This window comes from Arvicanthis niloticus, chromosome 8 (assembly GCF_011762505.2).
Source record: "Arvicanthis niloticus isolate mArvNil1 chromosome 8, mArvNil1.pat.X, whole genome shotgun sequence".
NCBI classification, from domain to species: Eukaryota; Metazoa; Chordata; class Mammalia; order Rodentia; family Muridae; genus Arvicanthis; species Arvicanthis niloticus.
This window is the reverse complement of record NC_047665.1, coordinates 64,769,892-64,789,473: the sequence shown is the minus strand read 5'-3', so window position 1 is coordinate 64,789,473 and position 19,582 is coordinate 64,769,892. Positions and strand designations below refer to the sequence as shown.

At 36.9% G+C, this 19,582-nt stretch overlaps 1 protein-coding gene across 1 annotated transcript in view; it reads left to right on the top strand.

The window, feature by feature from the left end:
• Cubn (cubilin) overlaps positions 1–19,582 on the top strand; it is a 206,479-nt gene that overhangs the window by 160,644 nt on the left and 26,253 nt on the right. Inside the window, exons 53-59 of the mRNA XM_034510433.2 lie at positions 513–738; positions 2,100–2,287; positions 8,034–8,190; positions 8,731–8,880; positions 12,338–12,538; positions 14,614–14,743; positions 16,842–17,059. Of these exons, the coding sequence (XP_034366324.1) occupies positions 513–738; positions 2,100–2,287; positions 8,034–8,190; positions 8,731–8,880; positions 12,338–12,538; positions 14,614–14,743; positions 16,842–17,059 (1,270 nt within the window). The remainder of the gene's footprint in view (positions 1–512; positions 739–2,099; positions 2,288–8,033; positions 8,191–8,730; positions 8,881–12,337; positions 12,539–14,613; positions 14,744–16,841; positions 17,060–19,582) is intronic.

Below are 19,582 nucleotides of genomic sequence, written 5' to 3'. Positions count from 1 at the left end.
AATGTGAGTATGTGAGTGTATGTGTGTGTGAGACTGGGTGTGTGCATGCATGTGTGTGTGTATCTGTGCCTCTGTAATTAAATGGTACACTTTGGGTTTACAATCAGATATATTTTTCTACAAAATTCTTTTTAACCAGTACTTATTTTAGTCTACAATTAATGAGAAGAATCTTAACTTTTCTCAAGTTAGTAAACATTAATAAACGATAAGTTGGCCTCCTGGAAAGGAGTGGATTCAGTAATGACATGAGCTATCATTTTAGCCTCACAGGTTGCTGGGGTTCCCCCAAATGACTCCACTTTTTAGACAAAACTAAACTCTTTCCAAATTCACAGGAGAACTTTTAATAAGGAAAACAGAGTAGAGACGAGGGAGTGAAAGAAGAACCAGAAATAGAAAACCATGTGACTTACAACAAAATGACATCATTTGTAGAAAGCCCATCTGCCTGGAGGTGGAGTGGCTCCTTTATAGCTCAGGGTGGCTCATCGTGTCTTTCTCTTCTGCAGCTCACGTTCAGAGACTTTAGTCTTGAAGATCATCCAACTTGCACTTCAGACTCGGTCACTGTCAGGAATGGCGACTCCCCTGGTTCACCCATCATAGGACGATACTGTGGATGGTCAGTCCCTGGGCCAGTACAGTCTGGTTCCAACCAGCTTGTAGTGACTTTTAGCACAAACAATCAAGGACAAAGTCGTGGATTTTATGCAACATGGAACACAAACACTTTAGGTAAAAAGAAAAAAATATATATCTTCTCTATACTTAGAAATTATTTTTCAGTGACACATTTTTTTTCTTAACTAGTTTAAAGTATAGTCAACTGTTAAGGAGAGTGGGTTACTGGATTCCACTCAGTACTCATGTCTATAAGTTCTGAAGTTTCTTGTACAAGATGATGTAGTACTTGTATCTCTAGATTATTTGTAATTCATAATAAAATATATATGTGATGTATATAGTTGCTACATACCATATTGTCCAGGAGATAATGGTAAGAGAAAAACAGTCTCACTCTCAGCTAACAGGAAGAATTTTCAAAGAGCTAAAGACAGAATCTACATTATGAAGAGTATGGGTTTGTGTACTGTCCCTGGAGACATGGTGTGCTATTGAGGTGTAGTTTGAGGATAAAGGCAAACAGATGTAATTTGTGTTTTAGAATAAAAACAAAAGCTGCTATGGATTCTGAATCAAAAGAAAACAAGGGATCTGACTTTTAAAAGTAGCATTGTACTTATGAAATATGAACATTGTGAAAGGTCTCAGAAACTGTAGGTGATTATATTGGATAGTTATTCGTGATTTTAGTAATCCTAACTATCTCAGGACAATTCGTCATTGCAGAGTTGGTTAACATGAAGATCTCTCTAGAATGAGTCCAACTCCTCATTAAACCATTCATTTTCCTGAATTCACCAGAAAGTTGCAGAAGAACCATTGGCTCCAAAACAAAAGATTCTTGCAATGTCCCTTAATTTAACTTCATTCTGTTCTGAATTCATACTTTTCTTTATCATCTCTTAAGTATGTGTTTTAAGCTTATGAAAATAATCCTATATTTGTCTTTCTTTATATTCCTATGATTTATTCAGAACAATAAATCAGTCTCAATATGAATGAGCAAGACTACTTAGTAGGAAGACCTTCTCCAGTTTAAAAAAAAAACATTTTCTTGAGTTCACTGTGGTAAACTAAAATTTCAAAGACTCATATAAGTGTATCCTCTTGTGTTAGCAGTAAGAAAATGCTAACGGGTGGGGTCTGGCCAGCTACCTACTACACAGTCTTAAGAAAGTAGATACGATTGATTATTTGGGAAAAGACTATCTGCTATGATCTGCAAGGCTCAGATCAAGTGACTTCAGATGGGTTAAGTGTGGGTGTACGAGTACAGAGTCATCCATTTAAAACTCTTCACATAATGGAATCTTCCTAATTCCATGCCCCAAAGATGAGTCAGATATAGGAAAAGATGAGTTATCATCTCACATGTAGAAATGTTCTCTAGCTATCTTTGTTTTGGATAAAATATCCAAAGTTTATATTTTATCTTAAAGATTGATTTTTTTCCCCGTATGAAAAATTTCCAGGTTGTGGTGGAACACTCCACTCAGATAATGGTACAATCAAATCTCCTCATTGGCCTCAGACATTCCCAGAGAACAGCAGATGCTCCTGGACAGCCATCACTCATGAAAGTAAACACTGGGAGATCAGCTTTGACAGCAATTTCCGAATCCCCAGCAGTGACAGCCAGTGTCGAAACAGCTTTGTGAAGGTTGGTGCACACTTCCGTTTAACTGATTTTGTGAATGGAAACATTTTGGCTACAGAGGACTCAAAGTCATTTCTCAAAGAGAAGAGGGTACAGTTAGTTTTGCTGCTGGAATTGTTTAGATGTAAAACAACAACAACAACAAAAACCCTCAGCTGTTAGAAAGTAAGATTTGAACCCCAGAGTACACAGTGTCCCGTAGTCTTCAATCTGCTGATCAGGACAGAGTAACTAAATTAAGGACTTTTTTTTTCTGACCTTCTTAAATTGTCATGAGCATTGATGGATGGTTTTGCCTTTCCTCTTTCATTTCTTATTTCCTCTCTCCTTCCCTCCCTCCTTGCCCTTTCTCTTTCTCTTCCTATCTTTGTCTTCTTTTCGGAAAAGAAAGTACAAATGGTATAAGGTTTCATCATAAGGAAAATTTAACATATGCCATGAAAATTACAGGAGATTGGAGTAGCCAATGACAACCTTTATTCTGGACATTACGAGTCCATATGGTAAAACAACCATGAGAGACCCACTTAAAAATGATGGCAAACAGGAAGGTGGACAGGCAGCTATCCTCCAAAGCAGCTTCTCTGCCCACACACCACTGATTGGCACTTTCCATTTACATGAACATAACTGTATTGTAAGTTCACTTTAGCTGGGCTGTTTTGCTTCTTGCATATGGTATCATGGTGAGACTATGCCTTTTAGTGGAAAGACCCATAGGCCCAAGTCCCATTAGCAGAGAATATATTCATCTCTTTCATACTTACCACCCACATGTATTTTTATGATTCAATTTAATATTTTGGCTTCAACTATAAAGTGAAGAGAATGATCCCTACTTCAGTAGAGTTGTTTTAAATATTAGAAGTAATATGACATAATCACATAAATACTACCCAATACTTTGGAATATAAAAATCACCTAATAAATAGAAACGCCCTTTAACAAATCAATGCTATTATTTCATATCATCTCCCAAATTATTTTATATCACATTGATCTATTCTTTGTATTTAAATGAAAGTCTAATACTTATAAAATATGCACATAATAAAATGGGTTTAATATACACACCCCTTAATTGGATTTTCTCATGAAATAAAAGAGCTTTCTTTCATAAGACAAGCCAAAGCAAACTGTCCAAGCTTCAGTGGCATTGTATTAGTTTCTAAATGGAAAAAAGTTAATTTGGGAAACCAACTTGGAACCATTCTTCTTCTGGATAGAATAGAAGAAGTCCCTCTGAGTAGTGTCATACAAGCCCAGGACCAGCCCAAATTGAGATCAACTGGTAATATTGCCAAAAAATAAGTAATAGAAGAAACACTCTATTTTACTGAGTGTGAGACATTTCATTGGCAAGATTATAATAACAGTGTTATAAAACTCTTGTTTCTGCCAAAGGATACTTCTATATCAATGGAAGTCATGAATAAAAAGACAGAAATAGCAAACTCTCTGGAGTATGCAGGTCCTGTGTCTCTGAGTCAAGAACTATTTTCTAAGTAAATACAGTAGGAAAGATGAACAGAATGGTCAAAGGTCCAAAAGCCCTTCTTTGTTCTAAAACTCAGAGATGTTTTTCTGATTTCCTACTAGGGTCCTAGTAGGGAAATCCTACTCAACCCTTCCTCTTTGATGGAAAGTACACAGAGGTAAAAACAGGTGAAGGGATTTTGTAGACTGAGGTAGGGAGCATTAGCTAGACTAGACCTAACTTTACACATGTGTAACCCTAGCATTCAAGAGTTAGAGGCAGGAGGACCAGGGTGTCCAACTCATTTTTGGCTACATAAGAAGTTTGAGGACAGCCTGATCCACAAGAGACACTGTCTCAAAAAATAAAAGGAAGGAAATATGAGTAACACCCCAGAAGTTCCATAAAAACAAAGCATACCACAGATCTTCAGAAAATCCAATCACCATTAGAAACAGAGCCCAGGAGTATGAGCAAGATTATGCACTGAACATAATACATGTGACACTGCTCTAAAGTAAAACAAGAAAATAGGACTCACAGTCTACTAACATAAAAGGTAATATGCTTAGATCACAAGAAGGAGGAACCAACCCATCATAGACAAACAAAGACTATTACACTTTGAGTGATGAAAACTAATCAAGTTATATCAACCCTGGTTTGACACAGATGTTGAATATGTATGAAAAGGATATTAATACACTGTCACCAAACCTTCTCAGGAATCACTGAAGAGTCCTCTTTAAAGCCTTGTCAAAAATTCTTGACAAAGAAATATTATTACAATGAGGAACTAAAAGCAAATTATAGAACTAAAGAAATACAATAGAAATAACTGTTTAATTTCAATAGTTAAGTAGAAATGACAGAGGGCAGAATCAGTAAGTATGAGGACAGAGCAGAAGTTATGGCTTTGAACAATGAAGAGAAAATTGACTTTAAATTGCAATCAAACACAAACAGAATCTTAGGGGTCCATGAACAATAACAGAATTCCCAACAGTCCTATCACTGTAGTTTTAGAAGGAAAGAAAACAATTCAACTGACAGATAGTAAAAAAAATAAATAAATAATGAAGTTCTGAAATAAAAGAATTGTCAGCAACAAATTTAGCATCTCAAAAATGAGTCTTAATGTACAAGGGATAATTTAAAAATTCCCATACAAAAGGAAGCTAATAAAAAATATCCATAAGGTACTTCCCATTAAAGACTGTTTAAGGGAATGTATTTAAACTAGATGGAATGGTGTGGGGCGAAACCTTGGAGTACAAGGAAAAAGGTGGGAACCAAGAACTGAGCAGAAATGTGTGCATCAGTTAGAACCATACCTTCCCATATAAGTTCATGGCTTATATTTAGTAATTTAAACAAAAGACTATAATGGTGTCTGACAATGAAAAGTGGGAAAGGCAACTACTCACACTCTCCTCAAAATGGCCCTGTGTGAATGGTGGTATAAATTTCTGTAGTCATACATGTTTTATTTATATACATATACATATGCATATACATATACATGTGTGTGCATATATATGTATATATACATATATTTACATACAATAAATATAAAAATATAATATATAATAAATTTCAGCAATCATACATGATATATATATATATGATCAAGGAAAAGACATAGTGGATCAAGGAGTAGAGGAAGAAAGAAGAATGCAAGCAGAAAGATTAAGACACAATGTGCATGTGTGTATTTGCGTGTACATGTGCACATGTGTGTACATGTGCATGAATGCCTGTGTGCATGTGTTTGTGTGTGTTAGTGTATGTGTATGCATGTGTACCTGTGTGTGTATATGTATGTGTGTATTTTAAAAAACTTAGTTATACCAAGTAAAATAGGCAGGTTATTGGAGCCCATACAGATAGGATAAAGGAAAATAAAATGCTAAAACATGGAAACATTATTTAAAAAAAAATCAGTATTGGCCATATTAACACCTGTTAAAATGGAGGTCAAAGCCAAATTAAATTGCTGTAGAATAAAACAATCAGTTTACCAGGATGACAAAATGAGTCTAAATGTTCATTCATGAGGAAATAGAGCCAGGAAAGATAAGAACAAAAACTAGATAGAGCTATAAAGACAGCTTTTCAGTTGATTTACGATTTCCACACTTGCTGTCCTCAGTAACTCATAGGACATCCATGTGGACAACTCACCAGGGTGCAAGTGAGATCAGAAACCATGAAGCATGAGGATACAATGGACAGATGCAAAAGAAACCATACATCAGCAGCAGCATATACATTTCAGATGTCTTTGTCACATACCAGGACAGACCACATGCTAAGATAAAAAAAGTAAAAAAAAGAAAAGAAAGAAAGAGAGAAAGAAAGAAAGGAAGGAAGGAAGGAAGGAAGGAAGAAAGAAAGAAAGAAAGAAAGAAAGAAAGAAAGAAAGAAAGAAAGAAAGAAAGACACCCTCAACAAATCAAAGACCTAAACTGCAGAGAGTATATTTTCTCTGATGGGATAAAGGATAAAGGCAAATTACAAAGTGATGGTAGAGAAAGAGTTGGCCTTCCCCACATCAGAGCAAGCAGTCAACAAAAACAACCAGCCAGAGTGAATGCAAAAATCAAGCCTTTAATAGCTTCCTGAAATGGTGCAATCAAGAGGTGAAAGGGGCAAAAACATGGGCTCTTCTCATCTTATTTTTAGATAAACACCTGGTAAGGGTCCAGTGATCACCATGGAGGTGGACTGATATATGACCATTTGAGCCCCAAATGAAGGCAGAAAATACTCAGTACTGAGTTAAGAGTGGAGGAAAACATTTCCAACTCCCTCTCTTCCCCTCACAGAGAGGTCTTAGCAAAGGTGACTGGGAATGCCTCTGGTTAGGGGCTGCTGAAAAAGAGACCTCCCAGGGAAGGTGCCTGGCTAGGAATGCACCTTTGTGTGAGACTGTACTTGGCCTCTAGGGCATAAGCCCAGTACAGCAGCTCACTTTAGAGACTGAAACACAGTTGGCTGTGGGAAAGTGATAAGAGGAAGGTACACACGGGCTTGACAGAGAACCTTTCATTACTGCCATTGGTCAGGCATGAAAATTCAGAGAGGATTTTGGCAAAGAAGACCTCCTCAAATCTCTAAATATACTGACATTAAACACTTTAAAATAACCCATGAATCAAAAAGATAAAGTCTCAGAGGAAGTTCAAAAGCACATAGAAGAAAATCGATGAAAATAAGGCCATTCAAATATTAGATTAGGGCAAAAACTCTGTTGAAAAGTGAATTGATAACACTAAAGACTTTGTGTACATTTTAAAATAAAGTCAAAGCCAACGGTCAAGAAAAATAATGATGACAATTGAAGTCTATGAATATGACAACAGAAGTACGATACAAAAAAGTCAATAATATTGATAAATTTATTGCAAGGCTGACAAAAATCAAAAGTGCAAACAGAAATAGCCAGTATCAGATAGGGTTAAGAGACATCGGTATGCTCCTGCAGGCCCTAAGATTTCTGGAAGGCACTGTGTACAGCATCCTTGACTCAGTTTCTTTAGTCACTTCCTACCAAACCAGATGAGATTACTTTCAGGGCCAAATGCCCTTGTAGAAGGTAAAAATCATCTAAAATCAGCCAATCCGAACTAACTGGATTGATCCCTAAAACATCTCTGCCCAGCTCTACAAAACCAAACACAATCTTACAACCAGAATAAGATAAACCACTCAAAAACCAGGTATAAAAATTATCCTCGAAAAAAAATACTTCAGATTTGCATGTAACTTATTTAATCTTACGTTTTTTTATTGAATGCAGTTATTTTTTCAGCTGTTAGTAATTTTTAATTGGATATTTTGTTTATTTACATTTCAAATATTATCCCCTTCCCCCCATAAATCCCCTATTCCATCTCTGCTACTCCCTTTTGCTTTTATACCATTTTAATTACATACAAGTATTAAGGTCAGTTCTAAGTTGAGGGTCTAGTAATACAATAGATGCAAATAGTCAAGGAACAAACAAGACAAACACAAAAAAAGTCAAAGAACAAGCAAGGCAATAAACAAAGTCCCATGATTACTATTTCTAAGGGTTTATCAGGATGAGCAAAATATCTGAGCCTACTACCGTGTCCTAGCCCAAAGTCATTTTTATGCCTGAAGCCTACTTCTTTGTTCTAGCCTAAGATTTAGATTCTGAATGCAGTTATTTTTCAAGCCTAAATGTGGTAAAATAATGATGGGTGAAAACTGTTAGTACTAAGTCATGATTTTGACTCCAACAGGTCTGGGAAGGAAGGTTAGAGACCAATGATACCCTGTTAGCCACCAGCTGTGGGGATGTGGTTCCAAGTCCCATCGTCACATCAGGAAACATTTTCACTGCTGTCTTCCAATCTGAGGAGACACCAGCCCAGGGCTTCTCTGCATCCATCATTAGCCGTAAGTAACAATGGAATCTAAACTGTTGAGGAAGAAGGGGTAAGAGTAGCTGGAGAGCCACATCAAGATTGGTTTGATAGGGATCCCCAGAAGAAAAAACATTGGAAAGCCACCCAGTTCTGAAGGAATATCCTTCCTTCAATAGTCAGTGAGATACAGGCATGGCTCTCTATCCCTACATCTTGATAAGGCAAAGGTAGGGAAAACTAGAATGTGAAATTAGTTTAGAGGATGTCATCTGTTGTTTCTTTTGAACTATATTTAATCTTTGATAATTTATCTTCTTAAAAATATTAAGAGAGTTGAAGTGTATTGTGTGGCAAAATATCTACTACTTAGCACCCTCATGATATTCTAAAATGTTTTTATTTTGCACACATGTTGACTTATGAATCAAAGACTCATTCTCTTGATGCTCTTCTTCCATTTGAAGTCTCTAGTCCGTCTAGAGACTTCAGGAAATGGAAGCCATATTTTTTATGAAATAGGCACTACAGATGATAATAAATATCCTGATGATGGTTTTTTATTCTTCTGTAGGATGTGGACGTACATTCAATAGCTCTACAGGTGACATCATCTCTCCAAACTTCCCAAAGCACTATGACAACAACATGAATTGTACCTACTTCATAGATGTTAAACCTCGGTCTCTGGTCATCCTGACTTTTGTGTCCTTTCATTTGGAAGGTATATTCATTCTTTCCCAAAATGAATTGATGTTAACTGATAAAAATCATATATCTACAGTGATGAAATGGGGCTTTAATAAAGGTTTTGGTAAAGGAATACATTATGGCTATGTGAAGCTAGTTAAAATATCTACTAACATATCTTCAATATCTTGATTGTGAGAATATGTAGAATCTATTCTCTTAGCAATTTTAAAGTAGATAGTGCATTCTTATTAATATAATCCCCATGCTATACAGATTTTCGGAAGTTATTCCTTTTGCACAATAAGGTTAAGTATTGTTATCTTTGATAGATATCTCTCCTTCCTTGCATTTAGTAACCAGTGATCTGCTCTACAAGTTCAGCTGTGTTAAATTTCACGGAGAAATGAGAATGTGGGCAGTGTTTTCCTGTGTATGGTTTCTTTCATTTAGCATAATGCTTTGAACTCTGTCCATGTTGTCAACAACTACACTATGTTCTTCTTTGTAAGAACAGGACAGTGTTCCATTGTGTTCTTTCATATGTCTGTCTGTCTGTCTGTCTGTCTGTCTGTCTGTGTCATTCTCTTGATTCACCAGGCAAAGGACATTTGAGTTGATTTCATGCCTCGGCTATTATGGATAACCATACAACTGACATGGAGGAATAGATCGGTCTTCACGACACTGACTTCATTTCCTTGGGGTGTATGCCCAGGAGTAGAGTTGCTGGATAATAGAATATGTCTATTTTTAACATTTTGAGACAGCTTTCTTTTCCATAATGGCTGAACCAACTTACATACCCATGTATCTACCATTACTCAACTCTTGTCTTTTGATAATATCCAAGGATTCAGTTTATCTCAAGCAAATTACAAATAATCAAGCTATTAGAGAGATGTAGGCAGAGTGGTCTAAAATCTCCACTTGAACATAATAATAAACATCTTCTGAAATGTAATGGAATTGGAAATAAAATTATATCCTTCCATCTCCATACTGAAGACTGAACTTGGGGCCCTAATGCATGGGCAGCAAGCACTCTACAACCAAGCTATAACCACACCCATTACTTTTATTGTGAAACAGGGTCTCATTAAGCTGCTCAAGTTGGTCTTGAATTTTGATGTAAATCAAGCATGCCTGTAACTCCTTCTTCAGTCTGCAGAGAAACTGAGGTCATAGGCCTGGCTCCCTTCTGGTTTTAAAAGAACATCAGTACCATTTTATATATTCCATGCAGAACTGGAAATTAATAACTTTAAAGACATAGGCACCACATAAAATTGCTTAAAGAAAGTGCATCTGAAGCCTGTTACATTTTAACAGAGCATCTTATCTTTTAAGCAGAGGGGATTGGACTGAGAGATGTACACCAAGATTGGCAAGTGATCTGCCACTGAGCTATGTCCCCAAGCCTATTTCACTTTTTGTTTTGAGATAGAGTCTGCATAAACCACTCAAGTTGACTTAGTTGACCTCAAACTTGCAAAATGTCTCAGACTCCCAAGTAGCTGGGATTCCAGGCCTGTGCCATGAGGTCAGGCCCATAGCTTTTAATGTATTCATTTGCATTCATATTCGATGCACATACCTACAATCTCTGTAAACTAGCCAATGAGAGAAGTGATCCTACGAGTCAGAATGGACATCCAATCCGTACTGAATGAGTAAGTGGGTAGATGATTAGGATCTGCCCTGCTTTCAGGAAATAGCACCATGGGAAATCCTTTCATATGTGTTCTGTGAGCATCATACCCCATGTTCAGATTCCCCAGTGTCAACATTTCTAAGCACACACACTGCTTATTTCTCAACTCCAAACCAGGGCTGTTTGTCCAGTAAAGTTGTTAGTGTGGGGCAGGCTGTGGTTGCTAATACACACTAGATGTTTAGTGAAGACAAGAACAGAAATCCCTTCAAGTCAGTGTGTGTTTTTACCTACTCATGGTCATAGTTATACTTTCTCACAAATCACCAATTTATAAACTTCAATTAATCTGTAATTATAGCAACATATTTCTGTATCTTCAAGTCTGAGAGGATACATAAACAGCAGGCACATTGACCTAATGTAAGACCAAGAATCAAATCCAGCACTGATAATGTTTTCCTGCATTGTGTGACATTTTTGCTAACTAAAGAAATTTCTATAGCCAATGTGGCTGATTAAATAAAACAAATCAAACACAAAACATTGCATATTATGTGATTTGATTTGTGAAAGTAGTCTAGAATTAAAAAAAAAAAAAATCACACACAGAGAAAGTAGTCTCGTGGGGCCAAGACCACAGAACAGAGAGATAGGGATTGATTGCCAATGGACACAGATCTCTCCATCGGATGGTCAGAATGTAGAACTGAAAAGACTATCAAATCTTCCAAGTGCTTTGGGTGTGTAAGCTGGGAATACTTTGTCAAAGAGCCTGGAAAACACTCCTGCCTCAGTTTTAGTAACTCAAACTCTACACATTTGTTCTAAGAAATGAGAAACTTCAAATATTTATGTACAATGATGTATCATTTACAACGTTTAGTTACAAGAATGCTGAATTTATTGGCCCAAAAACGTTGACTGAACATGAAATGGTAACTTTCCCATTATAACTTCATGAGTGCATTAGTAAAAAATTTTAGAGGACTGCCTACTTACAGATGCTGTTGCTTTATGTCAATAAAAATCAGGTTATAATGATTGTGTTTCTATGATGCTCTGAGAGTTGAACACCTACAAAAACAAATGCATAAACACAGCAAACATCTTCTTAATTCCATTGGAAGCTGCTTTATGTTGTCTTGCAGGAGGGGAGATAGAATACACCTTTTCTTTAAGTTAGAAGACAATGTTAATGTAAATTTATAATCACTAAAGCCCTGAAATTGATGTTATGCATGAATATTGGAAATGGTTGTCAGTAAATATCAAGGGATTCCTCATCTTCTGCTCAGGGTCACTCTATCTCTATCCAGAAGCTGTGTAAAGGTTTTTGGTTGGTTTTTGTTGTTGTTGTTGTTGTTGTTGTTGTTTGTTGTTTTTTAAGAGCAGCAATGTTGACATTGTGGGCTGCATGGTTTTAGGGTTTGTTTGTTTGTGTGTGTGGTCTCAGTGTTTTGGAATGGTCCTGTGTGTATTCAAGCTTGTTTAACAGCTTCTCTGGCCTCTATCCTGTTCTCCAATGTGACATCAAAAATTATCTTCAGATATCATATCACATATTCCCTAGGAGACAAGTTGCCTCTGGTTGATAATTCCTGGGTAAACAGAATGTTTCCATATAGGAAGGGAATTCTGAGTTTACCTATTATGGAATTCTGTCTGCTTTCTCTTGTCTGCCCATGTTTTGTCTCTTTGGGAACTATTTCATGTGGAGCTGAAGTTACATATAGAAAACCATTTCCTAATTTTCTTTGTAATTTCTGTATCAGTTACAGAATAGTATTTTGTCTGCATTTCTGCTCTAATGCTAGTCGTTGTGTACTCTGTATAGATCGCTCACATATCACCGGATCCTGTGTTTATGATGGCTTGCATATCATCAAAGGTCATAACCTCTCTTCCACTCCTATTGTGACCATATGTGGTTCTGAAGCTTTGCGTCCCCTCACTGTGGACGGCCCAGTGTTGCTCAACTTCTATTCTGATTCATCCATCACAGACTTTGGGTTCAAGATTTCCTACAGAGCCATCAGTGAGTAACTGTGCTGCTGTCCTTTGGACTTTTCTTGTCTCTTGTAATTAACATAAGTAGTTTTTGTCATTATTCATCATATGTCTCCTACTTGAAGGTTCAGAAAATTTAAGGCTAAGAATGATTAATTAGGCACATGGTACAAAAGTAGTTATTTTTCATTAAAATAAATCATTGGAGGCTGTAGAGAGGGCTCTGTGGCTAAAAGTGCCTGCTGCTCTTTCAGAGGACCTGGGTTTGATTCCTACCACTCACATGGCAGCTTAAATGCCCGTTTTAGACCTCTGTGAGTACTGCATCATGTAATACACATACAGACAAGCAGACATACACGTATGTGCATACATTTTAAAATATATTTTTTAAAAAATAAAACAAAAATTGACATTTCTTCTCTGAAATTTGGCTAAAATTGCCCTCTGAACGTAAAACAGAGATTTGAGATTGATTTTTTTGACAGAATGTTATCCTACATGGCCACTTCAATGACAAGCACACAAAACCATTCCTGAGTTTGTTCTGTCTTTGCTTAACAACATGAATGGCTAACAGTAGGAAATAAAGTAGTTTCTCTTCAAATAAAGTACTTCTTCCATGTACAGAGAATACAAACATGTATTTATGCATGAAAAGAGTCCCATGATTTGTTCTCAGTAGCTGGTGCCTGGTTCCTGACTAACAGTGACTAAAAGAATGATTCACTGATGCTTTTTAGGCTAGATTGCATCAACAGAATAAAATGCATCTTCTATTGTGCTCTTGGATGAAAAGGAAGAGAATTTGTTTTATTCTTTTAGTTAATTAATTAACTAATTGAATAATTTGGATAATTAAGCCCCTGATATATATTCTGCTTGTTTATCCCTTAGTTTTCTAAAACAAACATGGTTAAGTCCCCCCTCCCCTTTAAGTATTGTTTTAAGAATATTGTGGCTATTGGTTTCAAATCTTGGCAGTGTGTGGAGATGGAAGTTGTTCGGGCATTGATAAACTTTCAGAGATCATGTAATTAACCTCAAGTAAAATAGAGCAGTTGCTACCCAAGCTGTCATTTAATTCATGAGCTATATCTAGGGGTCTGAATGCATAAAGACTTTTGGCATAGAAAAGAATTTGCCCAGTAAATGGACAGAGTTGAGGCAAAACCAAATAAACAAAAGCCTTAAATAACAGCCACAAATTTTGTCTAATCTTAGAGATATGTTAGTGAAGTGTGTTCATTGGTAACCATAGAAACAGAATCAAAATATACAAGCTTTCTATAATTTTAGAATCCTAAAACAAATAAACACCCTCACAAGAATATCAGCATTAGGTGGGACTATTTGATCATTCCCAGATGAAATCTATGTCAAAACAATACCTTAATAGTCATAATGAAACATTATTATATTTTATAGTGATTACATTGTTGACTATGGGATATAGCAAAGGGCTGTTAATGGCTAGAGTTAGAACAGGGAGTGGACCAAATATCCTCAGCTTATTGAAGACAAATAACAAAAATTTGTGTAAGTATAAACTTTACTAATTTCACAACTAAATACAATCAGTAGAACCCAAGAGCGAGGCATTTGACCCACAGAAGTAACTGTGACTGACTGTAACTGACTTCTCACACTTGACCCTGTGAGTATTTATTCCCACCAGAGAGGACTGAATCCATGTTGTTTCAGATTTCTGCATTGCAGTCTCCCCGATGAACAGAGCACAAGTAGGGTTCCACCTGCTATCTTTGAGCATCCAGTTGCCATGTCATCTCTCTGTCAACCTGTCATTTAGAGTGAAGGGACAGACACGTCCCAACCCATGGAGTCTTCTTTCTTGTTACCACTCACACTGTTTGTCTTGGATTTAGTTCCTTCAAAAACGTGCTTTAAAACATTCTTCTACATTGCTTTCCCCTGGAGAAGTCAAATTTATTTATAAACACAATAAAGGAGGTTTATGTCATCTGTAGAACAATCAATATGAACTCTGTTAGGAGACAGTAAATAATAGCTTAGGCTATCCCCAAATGATGTGCCTGTGTTGTAATAACCTACCTCTGTGCATTCCCTTGTCTTCTGTTCCAGCCTGTGGTGGAATCTACAATGTATCCTCTGGGGTCCTTAAGAGTCCTTCCTTCTCATATACCAACTACCCCAATAATGTCTACTGTGTCTACAGCCTCCATGTTAGAAGCAACAGAGTGATAATTCTTCGGTATGTTGTAAAAAAAAAATCTACTTAAGAAAATCCCTTCTAGTCTGTTCACAGGAAAAGCTACCTTGCTGCTGGAGAGATGAGTTCTCATGGTGGCTTAGCTGGAATCTAGAGAAAGGCAGAAGGTGTAAAGCCTCCACCCTCCACCCAATCCAGTGGAGATTGAGGTGAAAATAGAAGCTTCACCAGTTAAAAACAGTCCTTGTGATTTCTCAACAGTTGTCAAGGAGTTTCTTACAATAGCTGTCAAGTTACAAGCCTTTCTTAAAATCAAAGAAGATATAAAGAGTTAGGGCAAACAATTGCCATTTTAAACATTTACTGTACACGAGAAGCTTTGCTCAACACTTTACTTGAATGTTTTATTGTACTGTTAAAACCATCATGAGATATATACATGTAACTTGTATATGTGTCTCAAAAGGTCTCACATCTTCTCCAAAGTAACACATATTTAAATGAAGAGTAAAAATCTGGATTCTCATTTACTGTCTTTCAAAGCCGATGTCCTAAATGACTTTTACCACCTCTTGTCTCCTGAAGATAAACTCAATTCCATAAACTTTATTTTTATTTGTTAATTAAATCAACTCTAAATTGTTGCTTTATGTGATATTGTCTTAGTTAAGGTTTCCATTGCTGTAAAGAGACATCATGACCAAGGCAATTCTTATAAAGGACAGCATTAATTAGTACTGGCTAACATGTTCTGAGGTTTAGTCTATTATTATCATGGTAGGAAGCATAGCAGTATCTGGACAGTCATGGTGCTGGTGACAGAGCTGAGAGTTCTACATCTTGATCAGAAGGCAGACAGAAGAAGCCTGACTCAGGGGCAGCTAGGAGGAGGGTCTCATTGCCCACCCCCACAGTGATACATTTCCTCCAACAAGGCCACATCCCCTAATAGTGTCACTCCCTGTGTCAAACATATTCAAAGCACCACAGATATGTCACTTGTAAATTAACTTTCTAATTCTACTTATTTCAAGCAAGACTGCTAAAGAAAATGCAGCCCCATTCATTATACAGAAGTATAAAGTGCCAGTCTTATTTCTAAAATGGATTATTTCTATCTCTTCAATCTCACTGACACCTGAAACTTCTAGCATGTGATATGAAATCTGATGATAGCTGATGAGAATACAGAATTTTCTACATAGAAGCTTGACAAGCTGTGACAATACCTACTCTGTCCCCTATTTGTGACTGGTAGTTTATGAACTCTGAGGTTTACTTTCAGTGTTTGCATGATCATTTTAGAAGAAGAAGACAAGAGACTGGAAGAACCACAACCAAGTTATATGAAACCAGAGTTTCTTCCATATGTCTTAGCTTTTGTCCCATAAAGAATAAAACAACAGTGTCACTGATAAGTGACATGATAATACAACACAAGATTAAAAAAAAAGAGTATATGTTCAGTGAGACTGAAAGTATCTAGCATGTTATTGAGGAGATAACATAGACCAACTTGTCAAAACTTGATTTTAGGAGTTATACACAGGTCAAGGTAAGATATGCTGAAAGGGGGTCAGGTTTCTTGAAGGTTCAATTGCCCTTGTTAAAACACTAATCTCCCTAAATGTGTAGAGGATATCAAAACAGGACATGTGTAAAGGATATCAAAAACACGTACCCTAAATGTGATAGAGGATATCAAAACAGGACATGAAGGTAGTGGGGTGACTTAATGGAAACAGGAAGGGGTTCAGTAGGAGAAAGGTGGGTGAGAGACAATAGGGATCAGTCAGGTTCAAAATTATGATTAAAATGCATTATGTATATATGCAATTGTGATATCTAAAAATTGAACTCTATTGAACGTAAGCCAGATTATCATGAAGCCTAGCACTGTATCTTTTTTATTTTTATATCCCTAGTTCTTACTACAGGTATTAGTTATAATAGCTACCCAAGAAATACCGGCTTCAGTCCATTAGTAATGTCTTATTTACAAGATTCCTTTCCAAGCGAAGCTTGAGTACTGGGTTGTCAGGTTTCTGCTTTTCTACTTTATTATTACAAGAACTACAGGTATAGTTTAACAAAAGAAGACATAAGTAAGACATAAGTAATAACCAGGTGCCTTTTACAGGTTCAATGATTTTGATGTGGCTCCCTCCAACCTCTGCTCATATGACTTCCTGGAGGTTTTTGATGGTCCCAGCATTGGAAATCGATCTTTCGGAAAGTTCTGTGGTTCCACGATTCCACGACCTATTAAGAGCACCAATAACAGCCTGACCCTGATATTCAAGACAGATTCTTCTCAAACAGCAAGTGGTTGGAGAATATTTTTCCGGGAGACAATAGGTAAGCATATGAGATGTGCAAGTCTTTTTCTTGTGACTTCTTCTTTTCTGCTTTATTTAACTCCCCCTTCCCCAGCTAAACACAGTTGATTTTCATATAAATATATAGGAGGCCCAAACAGAAGGCCTCATTGGCTATGGTCTATTTATTCTTAGAGAGGTAAAGAGCCTTGGGAATTTTAAGCACTGACTTTATGACTGTAAAAAAAAAGGAATGCTTCAAGAACCCAACACCAAGGTAAAGAACTTAGTACAGGAGTCTTGATAGGAGATGGCCTAGGCTCTAACTGCCACAAGTGAGAATGGAGGTAGAGGAAGGACCAAAGCCCCCCGGAGGTCTTTAGAAGGCAAAATGCATCTGAGATGTAGCATCCGAAGCTTGATGGGACACTACTAGGGGGTGTAAGTTGAGAATGAAGTTTTATGCGCAATTTGTTGAAAGGTGATAAATACCTTAGTCTATGTTTTCCAGGAAAAATGTTGTATTTAGTTCGCCATATTTGTAGCTGGCAGGCCTGTCAGGGACTTCAGTGGAGGTATCTAGGGGAGAACTGAAAAGGCATCTGGTCTGGAAATGGTGGTCTCGGAGTCATGTGAGATGACAGGGATGGCTAAGTGTGGGGATAAACTGAAAACAAGAGCCATGCTCATGACCATTGCACATGAAACATAATTGTCTACCTAAAATAAGTACAGGATCACCTGTCATTTAAAATAAAAGGCACTTAATCAGTTCTCTGTTTGCACTAATTGCATCAATTGTATAATTTTTATTTGACTCTGGAAAGTGTTTTGACTTTTTCTTGAATATTGATGTGATTAATATTCTGAGATCTAATGGATCCTCAAACAAAAACCCTGTATTCTGAGAAGATGCAAAAAGGATGTGAGGAATTTCCCACAATAAATCATCTGGGCTCCCTTTTCCCAGGCCTCCCCCTGCCCATTCATCTTCATCTCTGTGACCTGAAAACAAACAACATTCAAACATCATTTGTGTTATGCTTTCCTGAATTTATTTCTAAAGATTTATTTTATCTATGTGCATATGTCTGTATACATGTGTCTGTGTGAGTAAATTTGCACATGTGTATGCAGATGTCCACAGAGGCCAGAAGAAGGTGCTTGGAGTTTGGAGCTGCAGTTATGGGTATCTGTGAGCTGGACCATGTCAGTGATGGGATCCAAATTCTAGTTCTTGGGTTCTTATGGCCGAGCAGCAACAGATCTTGACTGCTGAGCAATCTCCCCAGCCTCATTATAACACCTCTGGAAAGGAGTTATCAGGCAGACATTGATGTTTGTATAAGCTCCTCATAAATTGTAGACATTGTGACAATTGTAACAGAAAGACCCTTTGCCACCTACCTTTCTTAGCTGTCAGGACAATAACTCAAAAGCAGGTCTCATAGGACACAGAATGAGGCCTCACTAGAACAGTGTAAGTGAAGCAATATGTAAAACACAGAAGGCTATTTTAAATGGAAAATCCACTTTCCTTTGGACACTTCAATTTTGCACAGAGGCGCTTGTGTGTTGGGCTGCCACTGTGCTTCATATGAGGAGTTTTGCCACTTTCCCATCTGTGTAAATGCCACTGTCCACTCAAAGACACACAAGAAAATTTAATCATTTAAATCATAATTTAAATGATTACTTGTACTTTTAGGTGAGAGATTGGGAAATATAATTTTTAATTGCATCTCATGAAGATTTTTTAGCCCAAACAACTAAGTGTCCTAGCCAGTCTAAGTAGCTTTCAGCTTTGTTTGATATTTTGTGTGGTAAGGAAAAGAAGAAGTAATAAATGTTGTTATAGTTCTAGGGACTCTGGAATCTTTTCATTACAGACTTGACAAAAAATAATAAAAAACCAAAAGATCAGACTTGGCTAAGAGCATATACCTTCCTTTCTCATCTCATCCATTTAAGCCACCCCATCTTTTCTATAAGAAGATACCTACTCCGTGGACCAGACTGACCACTCATTTCCAAGAGTATCAATCTACCCTGAGAGCAATACCTTTCTTTCCTAATTAAATAAATGCAAAGAGGAGACCACTGTAGCCCTTAATATTTCTGTCTAGTTTTATATCAACTAAATCTCTAAATACACTTTTTGAAGCTTTGCTGTTTAAATTATACAGTTGGCAATAATTTATTAACACTTGCTTTAATTTTTCAACAGCCAGTAATTAACATGACAGTGTAGCATATCCTTGAACATTTGGTACATTTGTATTTCTCATTGGTATTGAGAAGATCAGGAAAATAGCCAGAGTAGATAATTAGTAAATAGATAACAAAGTGAGTCTCCCTTTTGTGTGGAATGTCTGTTCAGGGTGAGAATACATGAGGGCAAAGCCAGCACCCAGGAGCTAGAATCTACCCACGACATAATTTTCTCTTATTCCCATGAATTCAACACAACATGGGTGGCCGATCCTGAAAGAAGAGAAGTCAGAAATGATTGTACTGAGCTTCCAGGATCCATAAAACTGAAATTATCTAAGAAGAGGAACAG